This window comes from Podarcis filfolensis (genome assembly GCF_964270895.1).
Source record: "Podarcis filfolensis genome assembly, chromosome: 4".
Classification (NCBI taxonomy): domain Eukaryota; kingdom Metazoa; phylum Chordata; class Lepidosauria; order Squamata; family Lacertidae; genus Podarcis; species Podarcis filfolensis.
In genome coordinates this window covers 85,065,896-85,087,998 of record NC_139607.1, presented here as the reverse complement: position 1 = coordinate 85,087,998, position 22,103 = coordinate 85,065,896, and the positions used below count along the sequence as shown (strand labels likewise).

Here is a 22,103-nt window from a genome sequence, read left to right as displayed (position 1 = left end):
CAGATTGGAAGGCTGTAGGAAATGGGGTTCTGAAGGAACTCCACTGGGACCAGTGCTTTCTAACTTGCTTTAAAAAGGAGGCTATGGCTTTGTACTACTACTTCCATCATTGGAAGCAGTACTGAAAGCCAACTGCTAGGATTGCAAGTGAGGAAAAGTGCATGTTGCTGTCATGTCCTGAGTTAGTGGGCCTCGGGTGTGAAAGCAGCGTAATGTATTACTAATAAACTTTCCTCTTTAACGTACTCTTCAAATCTCTCCATATGTGCTATCTTGGGTGGTCCTTCCTAACTTAAGACTTCATTCTCTCTGCTCAGTGGATGAGCAACACTGAAAGCCTATTAGTTAACCCTCTTCAACTCTCTACTTCATATGCATACATTTACATAATTAATGGGCGTATTTGGAATTTGCATTGGAGATTAGTGGAGCATGTTGTGCTTCTGTGATGTTTTGATGCTGAACATTAGCTCACTGCTCATTAAGATGGGACACTGAAGAAAAATAGAACATTGCTGTTTCCCGCCAATAAACAAATGCTTCTATGATTAACAGTCTGCATAGTTATTTTAGTGTACAAAATGCATCACGGTTTCTAGTTCATCTATGCTCTTGTCAGTCCTGAAAGAAGTGGTTGATCACTGCTTCCATTCTATAGATAGTAACAGAGAAAGTATCTGGCAGGGCATCTATCTAGTGAGTCTATGACTGTGGTCTACTCAGCCCAAGTCCGTCTTAGTATGGCCCGTACTGGCCCTCACTGAGTCCAGGAGAAAATACAGGAGCCGCTAATAGCCTGCCTGCTACAGTGTCGTAACACTTTTTGCAACCCTCCTAATGACTCCACAAATTGCCAGCCAACTCACATTCTTCAAAAATGAAGTGCAACATATGGGGAATCATTTAGAAAAACTAAACAAGGATACAAAGGAAGCCAAAAGTAGATCCTAAACGCTTCTGGAATATTGAATGTTCAGCTGCTTCTAAAAGGCGATAAAGGAGAAACAAAGACAGAAATAGTTGCTTTATACATACATACTATAAGGACTTTGGGCCCAGAGACTGGTCTCCTGCATGTGTATTTACCACCGCCTGCGTTAAATCTTGGGAATAGGGCAAATTTTGAGCAAATACAAAATAGGATGAACTCTAGGGTAGTTTGAGATTTTTCACTCCAGATGCGCGAAACAAATGTGTTACTATAACACAGCATCTTTCTCTGTCCCCCACACCTCCAGAGCTACTAGTGACTGAAACTATTAGTTTCATGTGTGCTGTGTGCTGTGTAAATCATTTTTGGGGGTTCTTAATAAAAATTGGCTAACTTTTTCAGTAGGGGCAAAGCAGAGCCTACTATGAATTGCTTCCTTCTGTGTTACAGGCCCGCTCCCTGATGGATGGGAACAAGCCATGACCCAGGATGGAGAAATTTACTACATAAACCATAAGAACAAGACCACATCTTGGCTAGATCCAAGGCTTGACCCACGCTTTGGTAAAAGTTCCTCTCACTTAAGACTCTCTTTTTTTTTGTTTCCCCTCCCTTAAGACACCTTTGTACTTAGGTAAATATAACATATATATTTTTTTTCCTTTTTACTGGCTACCTGTAGCCAAAGACATGGCTAAGTATTTCAGATTAATTTCTAAAATTCACCCCCACCTATCTCCGTACCTCATGTCTCTTTAACTGTCTTGTGCCTCTGCCCACTTCTGTTAACACATAACACGCCCGTCCCTAGGCAGTGGGATAGATTTCCCCCCAGTGTCCTCCTCTCATTGACACCGCCAGCCCACCACATTTGAGTTTTCTGCAGCCTCCTTCCCACCCCTTCCTCAGATTCTTGTATTGTAGGCTCCTTGAATAATATGTTGCATCTTTACAATGTTTGACATGCTTTACTTACGCTGACAATTGTTATAACGATTCTGTGAGGTTAGCCCAATGATGCCCATAGAGGGCTTAGGCTGCTTAGTTCAGGGAAACAATTTGACCCAGAATTATTCTACTTCATGGCTTGGTCTCCAAGCTTCTATCTACACTAGCTTTATACACTGAAAGGATTAGGGACAGCTGATCTGCCTCATGAGTCCTCTTTCCACTCAGCTTTTCAGCCTTTACTTTTCCTTGAAGTAAATCCCCCTCAATTTCTCAGGACTTGATCTTCCAGGCACCTCTGATTCAGTCCCTTATGCTAATCAATGCATGCCTTTGCTTTTCCATGGCTGATTTTCCACTCCTTACACAGCAACAACATTGCAAGCACGTGACTGTCCCTTCTTCTCAGCAAGTAGGACTGTTGTGAACATTCTGTGATGTCACATTGCCTCAGCCAATGGTTGGCATCCAAGGTTAGATTACAGGTGACAACCGCTTTAATGCCAAGGTTCAGGATTTTATACGATCTTTGTCTTAAGGGTTGCCCATTTTTGTTGCACTCATGAGTTTACTTGGCAGTAGAAGTACTTGCCATATAGTTGTCCGCATTAATATAAAATCATCATTATTTTTTCTTTGCTATGCCTGCAAGACTTGTATTATAACTTGCATTGTTATAAATCTTGCACTATAGCTTGCTGTAATGATCAGTGGGAGAACCCCTCAGCAGATACATAATGGATAAAGCTTTGGAAACTTGTTTATAGCAAAGAACTGGGTTCACTGTAGTGTTTGTTCCAAATCTAGCAACACATGAGTGTTGTCTCTTATCTGTTGGCATGGTTGAGAGATCCAGGCTTGCCCTTTTACAATGCATGGTGGCTGAACAGCTGTGAAGGATGCTGAAATACTTGGTGAATAAGGGATTATTTGCCAGGGGCTGGGGAGTAGAAGGGAGTGAGTGGGTGACAGGTCTGCAAACCATGTTTGCGACCATGCTTTTTGGTGATCAATTTTATATCGGCCATTTGTAGAGCTGCCATATTTGAAAAAGTAAAAGCCAGGACACCCCAAAAGTTGTTTACAGTGGGGCTTACTCACTAGTAAGTATTTAGGATTGCAGTTTTGAAATTGGTTGGAATTCACATAAACAATATTTCCACCCCCCAAAAAAAAGAAAGCTAAAAATGGGCATGTTGTGTTTAAAAACAATTGTTTTGGCCTTAATGGAAACTTCTCCACAAAATATTATATAGGCTTTACCGCGGCTTATTTGGGTACCTGTTTATTAATTTCTTTTGGTTAGTAAGGATATAATAATATTGGATAAGAGAAAATAATGTTAAATATGCAAGCACAGGGCCACTAATGTGTGATAGACAGCTAGGGCCAGGGAATGCTCTGAAGGCTTGTGGTGATGCCACACTGCTAAAGCTGAGCATGTCTCTGCCTCATTGGTACTTAGAAGGGATATTGAAATCTTAGGGAAGCTGTTGGGTATTTCTGTAAAGGAAAGCAGGATATGTGAAGTTAAGATACTCTTTAAAATGCAGTAACTCTGTTGGTTGGTTCTTTATTTTAGAATGTTATACCTGTACATATGTCCTTATAAATAACCACACAACAGACGTGATACTGGCAAGAAAGCAGATACTTGTGGCTTCTGAAGTTTTGTCTTGGCCTTAGCGCAGTGAAACGAAAATAATGTGTAGATCACTGAGTAGGTCAGACTGAAGGTGTACAAAAGGCTTTGAAGCTTCACAGGGCTTTTGACCTATCAACAGCTGTGGGCCTCTTCAGGGAGGTGCATTAACTTCACAAGTGCACACTGCTGGAAGACTCGACAGCTCTTGTTTTTCCTGTATTAGATCTCACTACTCGCATTTGTGTGTTAATGTTTTACAGCAAAATCCTAACCATGCCTGTGCAGTGGTAAGTCCCATTGAATTCAGTGGGGCTTGCTCCCGGGTAAGTAGGGTTAGAATTGCACCTTTCAGCGCTAAATAAGCCTTCTGACTCTTCATGATACAGTTAACTAAGGCAAAAAGTTTAACAGCCCTATTTTGTTTGTGGAGAGGAAGAAGGCTGAGGATTGCAAAAGATCAGGGAGCTCAAGAGTTAGTCAGTGAGACACCATACTAGTGCCCTGCCCTGTTTGTTTGTTTGTTTGTTTGTTTCCTGTTCTTCATCTTTAGATCTTGGGCCAGTTCAGTATGAGAGGTATTCTGACACCAGACTGCCAAAACAGCTAGTAAATTTGAGGTGCTATGCAACTTAAGAAAAAGTGATGAACCACAATGAAATAGTACAATGTTCAGAGTTCCAGCTAGGATAAAGCAGCAACATTGCAGTGATGTCTAAGAACTTAGGGGAAGAGGACCATGCAGCAGCAGGGAAGGAAGAAGAGATGTCTTTCTCCTTTCCCATGCACCCAAAGCCTTCCTGCTCTGTTCTAGATAGTTCAGCGCTACTGGAGGTCAAGTGCAGGATTGCCTGGCAGCCTCAGCCTAACCGCTTTATTGCCAGATAGAAGAAATGGGGAGAACAAGGAAGGGAAAAGGGTGCTAATGACCCCTCCACTCCTGAAACGGCATTGTATAGTATGGCATTGTATAGTATGGCATTGTATAGAAACGGCATTGTATAGAAAGAGTATCAAAAACATCATGGTATGCATTTTTCTGTCCACCACCCCTGCTGGAAATCTTAAACCACTGAAGGCTCATGCCACATGACTTTCATTTTTCTTTTTAAATAAGCTGATACCCTTGAGAATTCACATATTCAAGCATCACACTCTCCAGAAATGCTATGATTTCACAGGATGGCTGTATAGGAGGAGCTGTAATCTGATTGGTGTACCTGTGATTGTTTGGTGATGGTTTGTTAGGGTGTTTATGGAGGTGGAATGAAGATAGTGGTCAGAAAACCATTTTTTGTTCCACCACTGCCATTGGCTTGTGTCACTTGGAAGGTCTTTGTAGGCCGGTTGAATAATTGCAGTTATAGTTAAACTGGCTGTATGTCTTGAAGAGTGATTGTCAGCTAGGAATTAGAAATAACTTGTCAAGTTTTAGGCAGCTTTGTATGTTGCAAAAGCTTTCAGAGCTATTTAATTTCAAAAGCAGGGTGCTTGCTCACAGATGCAGTAAAGCTTTCTTTGTACTGTACTTTGTTCCCCTTTTATTATATTCACGAATGACAACATTTGTGCTTCAGGGTATTATACCAGGCATAGGCAAACTCAGCCCTCCAGATGTTTTGGGACTACAACTCACATCATCCCTAGCTAACAGGACCAGTAGTCAGGGATGACGGGAGTTGTAGTCCCAAAACATCTGGAGGGCCGAGTTTGCCTATGCCTGTATTACACTCTGCGACACCCCAGATCACTTCCCTGCAGAAAGTATGCCTTACTAGATACACTGAGTTAAAAGCCTGATTTTTTTTTTTTATTCAAAAGATGAACCTGAGGCAAAAAAAAAAAAAAAATTGTCCTAAGGTCAAGCACTAAAATAGCTAGCTCCAAAGTAGAATAATTTATTGTGTGAACTGAAAATGTAGACTAGCATGGACACTTTCCATACCATGAAAATATTACCAGCCATTACTTCTGGGAAGTTTGGAGCACTTAACTGTAAATGATCTTGTTTAGTGCCTGGATGTGTATATAAAGCCAAACGGAAACTCGTAATTTCACAATTACTCCTCTTAATGGATTTATATCTTTAGTGGGCTTTGTAACAGAACAACTGTTAACAGTGCGCCTATGTAGTAAAATGTTCTGTTTAGTGGCAAGCAGATAGGTTTTAACTGTATTAGTAACCAATTAAAATTCATAGTTGTTCAAGAAATAGATGAATCAAAAGATGGGGAACTTGATATGAATTGGCCCCTTTCCCTGTGATTTGATTGAAATAGCCTTGTAATTTTAAATTGGTCCACGCTGTGTGGCTCAGCAGTGACCTGAAAGGCAGTAGAAGAGGAACCAACTGTTAGGTTGCAAAACTTTCCTTGCCTGGTTACCTGGAAGAAATCATGACCAAGCATGTTGCTATTTAGGCACACTGAATGCCTACTTGCCCATCACTACACTGAGTACTGGCAGCTCAAAATATTTTTTGGTGATCATACCAAAATGATTTTAGAGCTGCAGCTCTTAGAACTGTGTTACTGTGAGAACCAAACCATGTTTGGTAGGGTCGAGGCAACCTCTGCTTCTCCCAGGAAAGAGTGATCTGCAAAGTGTCATGTCTGGGCCATGTGTTGATGATCTGAGAAGGAAAGGGTTGGAGTGTTTTTTGTTTCGTTTTTTGCTCCTTTCCCCCATGCATTGATCTCTGTCTCTCCCCGCCTGCCCCCCACCTCTTACTTGCAAGAGTTGTTAAAGGCTATCTGGAATAAGGAGCTAGAGCAAAGGTCACAAGCTGTGAACATCTCCCTCTGGAAAAACACACTCCGTCTGCTGTGAATAGTGGTGTCTTCTCACTTGGAGCAATGCAACTACTTGTCTTAAGCATTCCATCCTTTCCTAAGATGTGAAGTGCTGCATCAGTTAAACTCAAAAGCTTCAATATCCAAAAAAGAGAGGCATACAGCTGTTTTATTTTTTCACTGCATAGTTTCCCTTTTTGGGCCCAGTGTGTATGCATAGTGCAGACAGACTTGAGTACACGCCAGAAGATTTTTTTTTTAAAAAAAAATTATTCTGTGGTTGAATTTTTAATCTGTTCCAGGCCTTTTCAGTTAAAGAGCTCGGCTGAAGGGGGAAGGGGAAAGAGAAGCACAAGCATGTGGGCTTCTTTGATTGAGGGCGATGGCAAATGGGAGACAGCCTGCTATTGAACAGAGAAAGGGGGCTTCCTTGAAACGTTCTAAGTTCTACGTGGTAGTGATGGCTGTGTTTCAGTTTTCAAATGTCTGTGCCAAGGGAATTTGTTCTGCTCGCACCCTTCTCTCGCCTGACCTTTTCCCCTTCTGGCTCACAGCGTATATGAAAATCCAAAATTAGTGGTTTGAATCTTAACTTTCCTTCCCACAAATCAAACAGAATCAATTTTCACAGATCAGGATCTCCCCATGATAATCCCACCCACCCATACAAAAATAATAATAATCTGCTGCTGGTGATTGGGAGACGCTTGGATGATGTGAGCTATGGTATGGAGTTCTGCAGATGTAAACGTAGAATAGATGTCCAGTACAAAACCTGCTGAAATGTGTGTTGGTTCATCTGTTGTTCTTTCCAGTTCAGAGCATGCAGATGAATTGCTTTGTAAACTGAGCACCATGTTTAAGTTGAGGGGAATGTGGGTTTTCCATCTGAGGTACCAAAATGCCCTGTTTCACAGTCCCTCTCCCTTTTAAGAAATGTGTTTTTAGCAACTCTAGGTTAAAAGTAGATTTTTTAAAAAAAAAAACCAACTCAATGATTTAGGAGACTTCAAAATGCTTTGTTCACAAGAATAGATGGACTCTCATTGCAGTCTGCTTTCCATTGTGAACACTGAAAACAAAGCACCAAGGAGGAGAAATAAATGTAATTTCTGAGCAAAACTCAGAAATTAACCCTCATCCACAGGAAGCTTCTATTACTACATAAGATGCAGAAAGAAAGAAATAAAGCAAGCAAGTAGCATGTGCCCAATTGTTCAGGCATTTTGGAACAAAACAAATCAAACACACTGAGACTCGGCCACCAAGGAATTTCCCTTCCTTGCCAACTTGTGGGATCACGAAGTGGTCCTCATTTCCCTGTATTGTTCTCACTGGAATACAAGCCCTGGTAATTAAATGAAGCATCTTGTTTACATATTCCAGCTTCTTTTTGATTCAGCTGTTCACCCTTTCAGCTGTTTAGGTGGGTAGTCTTACATAAACCGCTCAAAATTTAGTGACCTTCTTTATAAACTCTTGACATATTGGCTGGAGAAAGATGCAACCTGTCTGGGTACTTCCTCTCCATTTTACAGTATATGTGTTTTTTATAGGAAGCCTCTCCAAGTGAAGTAGCAGCAGACGTGAGCCTCTTGAAGTATAACTAGGTAGGGTGAATGAGAGGTAACACTTGCTCAATTCTCATGACAATTTGAGGGCCCAGAAGGTGAGTGGAGCAAGGCCAGGCCTCTCATTACCATAAAAGCACAACTGCCAGTTCCTTTTGTCTTGGATCCCATCCTGCTCCTATAATGCTTGAAGGAAGGAATCATGCTTATGGTACGTGCACAACATCAGTGACTAGGATACATGGGCATGAGTTGTACCTGCATGATCAGCCTGTTGCTATCTCAAGACATTATTGGAGCATAGCTGTCAACCTTCCCTTTTTTTGTGGGAAATTCCCTTATTCCAGCGCCATTTCCTGCTGCTTCCCGCTGCTATCCTGGATTGTTAGATATCCCGTAGACTGTCCCTGGGACAGGTGAGGCTGCTGATCCCTTATTTTCAAATCTGAAAGTTGACAGCTATGCATTGGAGTAGAATCTAACCATAGGGAAGTGGCAAGCATGCGTGTTTGGCAGCATGTGACTAGAACCACGTACTCAGAACAGGAAAACACCCCTCATCTTTCAACAGGAGCACTTCACATTCAGAGAACTGTACCTCTAAAGTACAGTCGTACCTTGGTTGTTGAATGCCTTCGTACTCATCCGTTTTGGCTCCTGAACACCGCAAACCCGGAAGTGAGTGTTTCGGTTTGCAAGTGTTTTTGGAAGCTGATCGTCCAACGCTGCTTCCACGGCTTCCAATCGAGTGCAGAAAGCTCCAGCAGCCAATCTGAAGCCGTGCCCTGGTTTTCAGAAGTCGAATGGACTTCCGGAATGGATTCCGTTCGACAACCAAGGTACCACTGTACTGCTGGTGGTTCAAAGGATGCAAGAGGGAGTTGATAGTTACAAAATTGGTGCTTTCAAGTTCCCAAAAGTAAGAAGTAGCTCTGTGTCACACGGTATTAATCCTAATCCCAGCTGGGCAGCGGTGTGTTTGAGTGTGTGTGTGTGTGTGTGTGTGTGAGAGAGAGAGAGAGAGAGAGAGAGAGAGAGAGAGAGAGAGAATGGTGTAGCTGCATCTTGGTCCTGCCACTCACATTAGCTGGTGTGAAAAGTGAGTGAAGCAAAACCCTACTTGGCTGCACCAAAGCTAGTGTTGGCCTGGCATTCAGGTATGGATTGGGCTCAATGTTGTCAAATTATGCCAGTGCGGCTGGTTCTGGATCCAGGGCCAGATCAGCTCCTCCCTGCCTCCCAAAGGCACTTGCAAACTTCAGCCCCAGAAATACTATACAAAAGAGTTCCCCTCCGTTTTAGTTTCTCTTGGTGCCATGCACAGTTCATATGTGAGGATGAAAACAAAGTTAATGAAAAGTTATAGTGTACTTGTAATGCAAAATATAAATTGCAGATTTGCCAATTGAAGTTGGTGTACTATGCTGACACTTCAAAGTTAAACAGCTTAGTCATAACTTCTATTATTCTTCCTTTGTGGAGAATACAAGGGGACCAGTTCTTACTTGATTTATACAAACAGTGAGAGCCTTATGTAAAAGAAGCAAAAATGCCAGGGTCCTGCCTACGTTTGCTCCATATTTTTGAAAGGAGCAAATGCAGCCTGCATTAAATGCAAGATATTGCTGAATTTTGCATTGCAGAGAATATTAATAGCCTTAAATATGGTGATCTTCTGACAAAGGGCGGTATAGGAATTGAATAAATAAAATAAAAGTTTGCATTCCGTTTGTCCCACTCTCTGTAAAGATAACCAATCAATACGACCAAGAATGGCACAGTCCTTGGTTTTGAGATAGAAAGGGGCGGGGTACTCCTAGTATCTTGATTCCTACTGATTATAGAATATTCTTAAAACTTCATCCAAGTTGCAGATGTAGAGTAGAAAAACTGAAGAGACTGTATTCTGTCCTAAAATGTAAACTTACTAAAGTGTGATCGTTACGAAAAACAATGTAGCTAAATGGTATGTGTTATAAAATGCTGTTCCCCTCATTCCTTGCTCCAAATCCCTCTTTCCTCCTAAATCCCTCTCTTTCCTCTTTGAAATAAAGACATTTTTGTTCCTCGTCTGCCTGTGAGGTCTTTGTTACTTGCCCCATTTGTGGGTGTTGAGCCTCATAGTTAAATGCTTTCTTGATACCCATGAAAGTAAGGAACAGGAAGCTGGTTAAATCCTAGCTCTAGCAGATAAAGGAAGTCATTTTGCCTCCCCCCCTTCTCCGTCTGGGCAGATTTTAAAAATGAGCTAAATATTTAAAGATCATTAGATGTCTTTCTTGAACCTCCAAAGTGGAGTTGAAGGTACGTAAAAACATTGGCGCTCCATATGAAGGTTGCAGTGGGACGCAGGTGGCGCTGTGGGTTAAACCACAGAGCCTAGGGCTTGTCGATCAGAAGGTCGGCGGTTCGAATCCCCGCGACGGGGTGAGCTCCCGTTATTCGGTCCCTGCTCCTGCCAGCCTTGCAGTTCAAAAGCACGCAGTGCAAGTAGCTAAATAGGTACCACTCTGGAGGAAAAGTAAATGGCGTTTCTGTGCGCTGCTCTGGTTCGCCAGAAGCGGCTTAGTCATGCTGGCCACATGACCCGGAAGCTGTATGCCGGCTCCCTTGACCAGTAAAGCGAGATGAGCGCCACAACCCCAGAGTCGTCCGCGACTGGACCTAACGGTGAGGGGTCCCTTTACCTTTATGAAGGTTGCACAGCTAAGCTTTTATTTGTATGGGCTTTGCTGTGCAACATCTCTTTCTTTGATTGGTTATAGATTATCCCCCTGCCCCAATAAGAAGTTTTGCTTGCCAAGTTTAGGGTGTTTAATAGCACAAACAAATGTGTTTTCCAAAGCTGGACCCATGGTTAGCTATTTAATAGCCCTGGCTACCTGTATAATAGCCCATTAACACAATGAAGACATTCTTAATTTTTCTTGATGTGCTCCATTTGCAGACTGAACCCTGGTAGATTTCAGATAAGCCTGGATATATTCGTTCAGGATGTTTTGTTTTCTTTTTTTAAGCAACGTGTTTCTTCTGCACCGTGAAGATGTTGGGGGCATTGCCTTTTTTCATAAAATCATGGCAGCCCCCTCCTTCTATTTTATGAATTACAGTGGCAGGGCCAAAAAGTATCCGTGTGCCTCCAGCCCCCCACTCTCACCCTGTTGCTTTTTATTTTGCCTCTTGTAGGAGATGTTCCTGGAGGAATTGCACTCTTAAATGCTAATCATTTGAGCGTCTTGGAACTGGCTGAGAATATGTTCAAGGAATTGAAAGTGTTTGGTTATTTTTTCCCACATGCCTATAAATAGCCTGGGTTTGATCTACAGCCCAGTGGAGCTGGCCGATGGCTGTCTATTTACAACCGAAATGGAAACTGGCACAATTTCTACATGAGCCTATATTTATCGTCAAATGTATTTTGTTTCTATGACCTAGGAGCAGCCCAGTTGGCTAAAACGTGTAATCGGAATAGCAGCCTTGCTGCCCAAGTGCTTGGTTAGTTTAAACTGACTTTGAGAGCTCTTGATGTAAACCAAATTGTGAAGTGAGCCTCCCTAGGGAGGAACTGTCATCTCGGTGTCCTGCTTTCTGTCTTCCAGGCCGTCGCTGTTCTGAATTCAGTTTGTTCTCCCCTTTTATTAGACTGTTCTGGTTGAAAATATATGGGAAGATGGTTGTTCTCAGCAATAGGGAGAGATTTGGATCACTAAATACTTAAAAGACATCAAAATAAAACTGTCTTATGACCATGATTTTAACAACTGCTTTTGATGCACACAAGGAAAGTTGGACATGCATATTGAGGCTTTTATTTATTTTTTATTTTTAAAGAGCCCACTCTTTGTACAGTATGAGCAACTAGTTTTTAACTTCCCCCTCATTTCAGAATTGGCTTTTCAAACAGGCCTCCTGTTGTGGAATTCACTGTGAAGTTTGCTGGATTATCTAAATCCATGGTCTCTATCAGCTAAGAGAAGACTTCAGTTCTGTGATCCCTGGTTGTTAAAAGTTCTGGGTGTGGGTGCATCCCAAAACACAACCCAAGACAGAGTTGTTCTAGGATTTGTCCTTTTCTTCAGCATTCTGACATTCAAAAAGCATTTCTTTTCCTTTTCCTTTCTCTCTCTCTCTCTTTTTAAAAAACACATATTTGTATTTTCAAACCATTTATTTTGTGCTGTTGTTTCCTAAGTTTTACATTTCGTCCTTTTCCATTTCCACTTCTGCTTGTGATTATAGCACACAGCAATTGTGTACGATTTGTCCATGATTTAACGCAAAAGAAATGAAAAAGGGGGAAAGGTATGCAAGCATTTCTAGTTACAATGTCTAGGTGTTCAGAACAGAGGCTCTCTGAGTTAATGCATACTAACAAGCGAGAGGCTGCTTTAAATTCAGATTATTTCGTCTCAGAATCATCTTATGTTTACCATTTGCCACCCACAATTGCAAATCTTCCTTTTAAACTTCTGACATTAAATGTGATGAGAAAATGTACTACAATGCTCCATTCTGTTGAACACCTTCCTTGCAGTTTGGATTTAGAGCAGCCATAAGGCTGATATTTTTGGGATGATGCTGTGAATGGTACTTCAGTGTTTACTATACATATTTGAGATGTGAAAGTTAATCTAGAGTCTTAAGTGGTCTGCCAGTTCATTCAGAGAATTGTCAGCATAAATAAAATAGAAAACAGCCCACAACACTTCTTCTGTAGTAGAATTAAATGTTTTAGTTTTTTAAACCATGTTTAGCATTTTATGTATGCTGCCCAGTGGTTATGGGGAGGCATAGGAATATAATAAATATATACTTGGTACTGGAAAAATCTCAGTGTATATAAAAAACCCACAATAAATGCGTACTGGAAAGTTATGAACCGAGATAGATCTCCTACAATATTTTTATCACCAAGAAAACCCTGGTTCCGCACTCTGAATAAACTGCACATAAATTGCTTGTGCAGTTTATAACTGGTACTCTTCCGGCAACAGCTGTTTTTAGTAGCACTGGAATTGAGAAAAGGGTAGAAATGACTAGATGGGTAAAAAGCAAAAATGAATGAATGAATAGGGGGACTGCAAATGTTGCTCTATCAGAGCTCACCACAGATGCTACATGAATGTATTCAACCATGGGCAGCAATGAGGGCTAGAGACTTTATAGAAGTAATGAAGCAAGCTTTGTCAAGCCTAATTGTCAGTATCTAGTAACAGGTAGGTAGCCATGTTGGTTTGCTGTAGTCGAAACAAAATAAAAAAATTTGTTCCAGTAGCACCTTAGAGACCAACTAAGTTTGTTATTGGTATGAGCTTTCGTGTCCATGCACACTTCTTCAGAATCTAAGCAGTCTCAAGTAGAAATAAGCAACAAGCTTGAGTTGAGCCATATCTTTGCCTGTGGCTTCTGCCATTTTTAAATGAAATTTTGAAATGAAACTCGCCACTACTCATTTTATACCTTTATGCCAGAATGATCCATGAAGCCTGTTACACAATCACATTTTGGGTCATGATAATGTACAGTGGTATCTCGGTTTACGAACTTAATTCGTTCCAGAAGTCTGTTCTTAAACCAAAGCGTTCTTAAACCGAGGCACGTTTTCCCTACTGAGGCCTCCCGCCGCCGGTGCCCTTCCACCGTTTGGCTTCCATTCATCTTCTGAGGCAAAGTTCGCTAACCAGAACACCTACTTCCAGTTTTGTGGAGTTCATTTCCCGAATATTTAGTTAACAGGGCTGTTCGTAGACCCGAGGTACCACTGTACGACTTTGGATGTCTACCTTAAATCCATTTGGAAACGCAAATGGATAGCTTTCTGAACTGCGGCTTTCAAGTTGCTTTTTAAAACGCCTGCCCTATTTCTTGCCTCCACAGCTATGAGCCAGAGAATCAGCCAAAGTGCTCCCGTGAAGCAGCCACCCCCAATAGCCCCCCAAAGTCCGCCTGGTGGAGTTCTGGGGGGCAGCAACTCCAGTCAACAGCAGCAGATGAGGCTACAGCAACTGCAGATGGAAAAAGAGAGGTTGCGGCTGAAACACCAAGAACTGCTTCGGCAGGTGAGGCCGCAGGTTAGACAAGTGCTTCCACTCTAACATAAATAGCTGCTTGTGCATGTGTGGGTGGCGCTGTGCTCATCCACTTGTAGTTCCAGCAAGCATCAATCGTTTGGAGGAAGGAAGAGGTACCTTGTTTTCGTGTGGAAGGTAAGCATTCAGGCCTATGCACTCTAAGGAATGTTTACTCCACTAAATTGCCCAAGGAAAGTGACATTGCTGCAAGCAGACAGGACCATCACAGCTGTGAATGTATCTCAGGGTCAATTGCCTCTTCAGAATGCGTCTGTTGCAAGGTGGGTTCCCCCCTTCCCACCTCTACTGCAATGCTTCCTAGCATTGGCGCTCTTTTCAGCACTTAAAACACTGCCACATGGACTGCAACCTGCTGGGATGCTTTGCAAAAGCTATTAATGCTCTGCATGGAAAAATTGTTCCTATCGAGTTCTCTAGCTTCACAAGAGGACGGAGCCTGTAAAATGGAATTGGCCTTGTTGAGCTGAGGCCTCCCAACTCCTTTGTAGTTAAAATGCTCCCCACAGTGTCTGTAAAAACAAAGCGGTCCATAAGGACATATGAACTGCAGTTGGGCTGTAGGGCTATTTAGTCCACTGCTTTGTTTCCATCAGCAACCAACCAAGTTCTTCTGAAAGTTCGCAGGCAAGGCATGAAGATATTGGCCTTGTTAACAGTCCCTAGCATCCTTGTTTTTGGAGGTATAGTGCCTCTGTACATGGAGGTTTCCTTCAGCTCTCGTAGCTTATAGCCATTGATAGACATGTCTTCAAGGTTTGCCCCACCTTTTTGTAAAAAAAGAAGTCATCTATACCTGTTTCCATCATCACATCTTGTAGTGGTGAGTTAAGTATGAGTTGTGATTTGACAAAATCAGAACCGTTCATGAGAACTCCAGGTTATGAACTCTGTCATTGGATTCGTGATTTGGGCATTATGGATTTACTTCACAGTACCCATCTAAGAGCAACCACTTCATCCCCCCCCCCCCGGCCCCCTAAGCAAATGTGAAATTTGTCACTAGCATTTTGCTAAACCTTGGCATTGGATAAAGATTCTTGATGTGAGTGTGCCAATGGTACACACGCATCCCATTATGTACAGCTTCGCTGTGATTTACGAGACAGAAGGGTGGGCTGGGAGAATTCATCCACATTAGGCAACGTGTATGTTGCAAGCTATTCTCAAGAGCCTAGCTTTCTTAAAAGCAAACTGGATTAAGTGAGTGTTTTCACTTCAGTTTTAATTAGTTTTTTAAAGCTTCTAATGGTTTTTCCAATGTGGTTGTAGGCTGATTGCTGCTTTTGCTTTTCTATTTTTAAAATAACCCTGGAGGCATGAACCCCAAAGAGACAATTAAGCTTACCTTCTAGAACTGTCGCTCTCAATCAGCGCTTCCTGTCCTAGATCTTTTGCTAATTATTGATTAGCTCCTTGTCTCAAATGTCTGGCATCACCTTTTGTGAAGGTTATGGGGCATCGCAGACATCCTAACCTCTTTAAACTTCTTTTCCCCTTTGGGTGATGGGTCCTGCATCATGAAATATTTTCATGCTCTTGGGAGATCACTTCCTCAGGCTTTTGACTTCATCGCCTCTTGCTTTAACTGCCCTTATTCTGGAGTCTAACTCTCGCACTACATTCTGTACCAAAGGAATATTTGCAGGCACAACTACGTTGTGTAAACTGGATTATTGCAGAATGTGTGTCACTTCCTTAAAATCAAAACTGATGATGACTTTTCTCTGGACAAGTTAAAAAGAAGGGTCTTTTCAGCTGAAATAGTCTAAGCTTTTCCTATAACTGCTTTGCTATTAATCCTCAAACAAATTCATATGCCGCCGTGCCAGCATGCTTTTAGATAAGGCTTCTAATTTTGGATTTCTTCTTCGGTAACTTCCTCTTGAGAAGTTGACTAACTTCAGGCCAGACCGTCTTCTCTACCTTGATGTCCCCTATCTGTTAAATGACATGTGTTCGTGTGCTCTGTAAGCACCCCTAAGCGTCTTGTTCCATTATGCAGCAGCTTTTGTCAGCTCTTAACTCCCTTACCCTTTTGTCATCTTTGGCTGTCTCAGGAACTTGCCTCGTCAGAATGCTAAGAGAGTGATGTGTTTGTCAAATCAGCCTAGCTACCCCAACCACGCTCAGCAGAAAAGAAAAGAAAAAAAAAGAGTAATGCTTACCCATCTTATTTCTTTTACTCTTAGGCATTGCGGAATATCAATCCCAGCACAGCAAATTCTCCAAAACGTCAGGTAGGCTCCTAACAAATGTTTCAGCAAGATAAGAAACATTTTTTAACTTAGATCAGCTGTACAAGGTGCTTGGGCTATATGAAGCTGTTTGTATTTTATGAACCACAGCCTGCCAGTAACCTCAGCATGCCTGAAAAAGGAGCTCTAGTTGGCTTAATAAAATACACCGTCTTGCTTGCTCTGTGTTTTCCTCAAACATGATGCTGTGATTCCCAGATAGCATTTCTCACTGCCAGGAATAATGCTGAAGGCAAAGCTGTATTGCTGTAAAGTTCTCTTTTGGGTACTTGAGACCTCAACACTCCTAAAAGGTTCCAGTAGGAAGAAGAGACAAGATTTCTGTTCCAACTTCAAGAGTCTATGTTGCATCAGCACTATTCAATATGACTCCCCGTCAGTCTTGCAAATCTTCCTCCTCTAACGGTGTTCTAGCTCCTTTCACCTCAACATTGACACACAGCCATAAAACTTCAGTTATCGAGTAAGCTGAACTAAATATCAAGATTGGTAGGTGCTTTTATACAGCCTTTCCTCTCATTTTTTAGATTTGCTATACAAATCTGATATCTCTCAAAAATCCTTTCTGGCAGCTGAGATGCCTCATAATTTAGCTGTTCAGTGACAAGGATATAACATCAGCTTGATGCAGGCCTGGATTCTTTTACCTTCTTGCGGTGGCCGCAGAGCCCTGAGTAAAACTATTTTTTTATAGGCTGCAGCAGGAGCGAGGCGACACAACATCATGCAAGCTGAACTCTTGAAAACTTTGTTCTGTTCATCATAGAAGTGCCCTCGTTCTAAGGAGCTCAGGATGACATAGATGTGGTTGTCCCTTAAACAAAAAATTCTCAGAAATATGGAGCTGAGAGTTAGTGGCTTCACCCACGTCATTTGCTTTGCTTCATAGTTGAGCTGGGTTTTAAACTCTGATCTCCTTGGCCCAGGCCAACATTCCATCTGCTACAGCACACTGGTTTTGTCTTCATGATCTTGTATGTGTCATCACATGGCATTCCAACTCAGTTTGGCTTGCTGCTTCAACCCAGTAGTTTGTTTTTATCTCATCAGTTTATGGGCTTTGCTCTGCCGTCATGCAATGAAGTTTTGTTTTTCTGTGACCAGAACAACATACTCAACCTCAGTGCTATGCTTTACTCGCCCCATGCTGTTTTTAATAATCCGATTCTAGTAAATAGTAGAATCTGGCTCAATAAATTCATCTGGTAGCTCTGGAGAATCTACCAAGGCCTTTATTGCTTGGAAGTTGTTACCACCAGAGCTTGTACACTCAGAGCTGCCTTCTATCAGAAACTCATGACTGACTGTCATTCATTTGCTTTGTCAGGGCAAGCTGTTGGATTTGGCCAGTTTAAACTTCCCATGGCAGGCTCTTGTAAAGCTTAGGAGCATCACTAAGCAAAGTGCACGGTATTTTCTTCCTTCTTTCACTGCGAGAATTGGGACAAAGCTGTTTCACATAAAAACATAGCAACGCTGATACCCTTTATCAGGTTTTTTGCTTTTATTAGAATCAGCCTAATATTTCTGTTGGTTTTAGAGCTATGTTTTGCTCAGCATTGCTTCTGTTTGTGACTCCAATTCTTAGTGGTGCTGACTCCAATTTCTACATTTTAGTGAGATCCTGTTGATTTAGCATTTTGTGTTTAAAAAGATTTTGGTCTAACATTTTCAGAGCCACTTCAAGATCTAAAGCGCAGCTGCCTCTCCTGTTGGAATTCACATATTAAGCTATTTAGTACAAGATTCACTATGCAATAATGGCCATGATAGAATCATAGAATTGATAGGTTATCTCTCTGAGTGCTGTAAGCAGTACTAGAAGTTAGAGATATGTTTAGAATCCTGCTAAGTTCTTGATAAGATTGTGAACAAGGTGATATAGAAGAAAGGAAGATCACAACATCCAAAATTATCTCATCTGAGAAGAAATACTTCCTAACTCTGTAGAGTGATTGATTAAATCGTGATTGGAAAAGAAAATCTGATCCATGTGAGTTCTTTCTCCTGCAAAGTATTCCTTTTTAGCAGAACTCTTAATATCAAATATACCTTTCATATTTGCAGTTGTTTTTAAAGCTGCAAGACATGAAACATTGATCCCAGTAGGCTGTATGTTCCATATATTGGTCCTAGCTAATGAAACTTTCAGTTTTTATATTTAAAGGTGCGCTTGAAATTGCTTGAGAGAACCTTTTGATAAATTCCTCTCTTCGGTGTAACAGACAAGTGACAGAAACCAAAGCAAAACTACACTGTGTTGTCTGCTGTGTTCTGTCCTTGCCACCTCCATTCTCATTTCTGTACCTTTTAGTGGCTCTGTAATTTCTTCCATCTTCTCAAGTTTGGCTTCATGAGCAAATTGCTTGCCTTTGAATACATTTGTCAGGCCTTTCAACTCCTGCGGTTTGCACATTTTGGCATCTTTTTCAGAATGTGTGTGAGAATCAAAGCTGTTGGATCCAAGCTTTACCATGAACCCAAGATTTATTTATTTTTTAACTTAACTGCTTATATTATATTTTCCTTGGAAAGGTAGGAATTCTGCCGTGTGCCTTATTCAAACTGCCACAAAGTCAAGCCATCCTCTTCTACTATGTCAACACAACAAGTCTAGTTCTCATGTCACAGAATAGTCTTCTTCATCTGCCCATGGGAAAGGGAGGAAGTATATTGCATGGGGGGAAAATAGGTCAGAGGATCTGAAAACTTGAACCCTGGGCCACCAGTGATCCATGAGTTTCATTCAGGTGTCTGCGAATTTGAAGACAGGAAATGGGCACACCCATATAATTATTTTAATAGCATTTTCACTGTTACTGTATTATATCTTGAAATCTCTGGAATACAATAAAATGTGATACATGTAGCAATAAAATTAAAAATCACACAGCATCTACATTACAATTTCTACAGCAGGCAGAAAAATCATTAAGTGCTTAGCAGTTTGCAAGTGGTCCATGGAGGGGTGTGTGTGCACAAACTACTGACTTAGGTTATCCAAACCCCCCATACATTACCGGTACAATGTGGGAACAAGTCTCAGGAGATATTATTGGCTTATTGGCTGGGCAAAAGTAATCTCTGACTTGAGACAAACATCCTAATTGCCCTCCTGTTATAACGCATTTTGCCATGTATATGATCTATGGCTTAGGAAAGAACAGCTCAACTATGGGTAGCCAAGTGATACCCTCAATGTGTTGTTTGATCATAAGTCCTATCAGGGATGATGGGACTTGTAGTCCAGCAACATCGGGAAAGGGGGGCACCACAGTGGCTATCCCTCAAGTTAATCTTACGCAAATAATTACCCATTTTAATGAGTTAGTCATGATTTTCCCTACCCAGCTTCATGTGTCGGGAGCCAAAGTGGTCCAACCCTTTCTTCCTCTTAGTGCTCCTTATATCTTCTTACCTGGATCAACAGGAAAGTAATACTGCCGTAAGTACTTGGTCCTTGTATGACCCATTCTGGCTAATCGAAGAAAGTTGTTTGAAAGAACGCAGAGGAAACCCACAAGCAGCATACCGAGGTTTCGGCAAGTTATGAGTTCCAGCAAATATTTTCCCTAAAGAAGTCTTAAGGAAGCATGTTGACAGGGTTTGTTTGTTTAAAAAAACATTTTAAGGTTAGACAACTCTAAAACCTCTGTTCATCCATTCTACTGGCCGTATGGGTCAAGAAGTTACTGTTTGAAACTGTAGGGGGGTAGGGTGGGTGGGGGCGGCGACAAAATTAATTCCCCAGGTAAGTTTTAGGAAGCACCTTTCCTTGAAAGTTTTAAAGAAAAAAACAGGCTAAGCTGGCAGGTGTCTGCTGAATGCTTAGGTAAGTAAGATATCCTACCTTAGGGCAAGCAGATGAGCAAAATAACCCAATGCTGATTCTTTAAAACATTGAAACAGAGCACCGCCTCTCTCTCTTCCTTTTAAGTTTCTGCAGCAGCCTGTTTTGATGGTGCCTGTCCTTGCCTAGTGTTATAAAATCGGTGATTCACTTCCCCTCCCACGTTAATGTATGCCATTCATTTGCAGAAATGAAATGTTTTCCGTTTTTAAGCTATTGGGCTCGTGCACATTGACCTCAAACGAATGGAAATGGGCTGGTGTAGGCTTGGGACACATTTACTCTGGGGCTGCCACAGCTAGAAGAGTGAAGTCAAGTTTTGCACCCCAGTAAAAATGCCCACCTGGGATAGAATCTGGGTTGCAGCACACAGAATCAAATCTTAAAGTGGAAGTCATCATGTAGAGTGGTGGTTGTTTTTACAGTGAAAGTGAACTCACTCCTTGCCACACTCTCTGAAGGAGGGGGGATTCCCCCCCCCCCCCCGCAGACATCAGTTTGGTTAGTGACCTGAAGATTTTGTGCTCTACTTGCAGTTGCTTGGCCTGCTTACCTTAGTAGTTCATAAGTTATCTCCACTAAAAGCCTCACCCCCCTTTCTTTTTACAGCCTGCCGTATTAAAATGCTTGTAACATGCAATGGATTGAGAAGAATCCAAATGTATTAGCTGAGGACCATTATGCATTCTGCTAATCTATGCTAGTCTGTCCTGGATTGTACGTCATCAGTGGGATTGCATTTTAGTCTGTGTTTTGTCAGTCTGTACAAGCAGGTCTAAAGGTGATGCAGCGATCAGGATCTAAGCAGGGCTTACTATCATACTATTGCATTTGCATTCTGCCTTGCTTGCAGCCTTTTGTGCTTGCTACTGAGCCTTGAAAAAGTGGCTAAAATGCGCCCTTAAGAGGACGGTTCTTTTGGGGAGGGGAATAATAATAATGTGTGTAAAACAGGCTCTTCCGTATCATTGAAAATAGCTATCAAGGAAAACAATGGAATTAATGGAATACAGAAAGATTATATATCAGTTCTGTTAAATTCGCACCGCTATTAAGAAAGTGTATGCTCTAAAATACGTTTATTGCTGGGGATGCAGATCAGCAACAGACTCTATCTGATCCTTTTTTCGTATCTTGGTATGTACTCCCAAGAATAAACAACTTGGCCAGTTTGGATGTAATGGGCAATTCGGCGGCAGCTCCTTTAAACCTGTAAAATACGTTATCCTACCTGCAGTCTATAAAGTAGTACAATCTGGGAAGGACTCCACCACATCGATTTGTGTAATATGTAGCCTAGCTCTTGGACTAAAGGACATTGTTGCCATCACCTGCCCTATAATAATGTGCTTCAAATGGAAGCTGACAGCCGTCCTGGGATGAATCCAAAGGCCCATCTAGCCATTCATTCTGTTCCTAGTGTGGCAATTTGGGTGCCTGTGGGAAGCCCACAAGAAGGACATAAGTGCAATAGTAGTATTTTGGTCACGTTCCCCACCTACTGCCTCTTATAGCAAAATCATCATAACACACAGCCACTCACAATCTAATATGCTTTGTGAAAAAGTAATTCCCTTTTGTCTGTCCTGTTGGCAAGTAGCTGATGCTTTTAACCAAGGTTAGTTGAAAGGAGGAATTTGCATTTGTAAAAACCAGTATGGGTAGACATCTATCTTAAAAGTATTTGGACTTCTTTCTGACAACCTTTTTATTGAAATGATGTTTGCTTGCCTGCATCTGGCTGTGGGCCTGGCAGAGTAGGCAAATTTTACTTGTTACTAAAACCATGGACCTGGAGCGAATGCGCCAAAGCCCAGACCTGAAGTCTATCCATATTCCACCCAATGTGTTTGCATATATTGCATGTGGTGTTGTGAATAGTGAGGTTGTGTGTTCACTCAGGACTTCAGTTCAAAACTGAGCCCTTCTGTGTTCAGTTTCCTGGCGAAATAATAATAATAAAGCTTTAATAAGTGTGTGAGTGAGTGATTATGAGTCAGATGTCATGGTGTTCCATCTTCT

The 22,103-nt window shown here is 41.7% G+C and overlaps 1 protein-coding gene across 1 annotated transcript in view; it reads left to right on the top strand.

Moving 5' to 3' along the window:
- Window positions 1-22,103, top strand: part of YAP1 (Yes1 associated transcriptional regulator) — a 59,540-nt gene that overhangs the window by 24,009 nt on the left and 13,428 nt on the right. Inside the window, 3 exon segments of the mRNA XM_083610255.1 lie at window positions 1,382-1,495; window positions 13,762-13,955; window positions 16,166-16,213. Of these exon segments, the coding sequence (XP_083466381.1) occupies window positions 1,382-1,495; window positions 13,762-13,955; window positions 16,166-16,213 (356 nt within the window).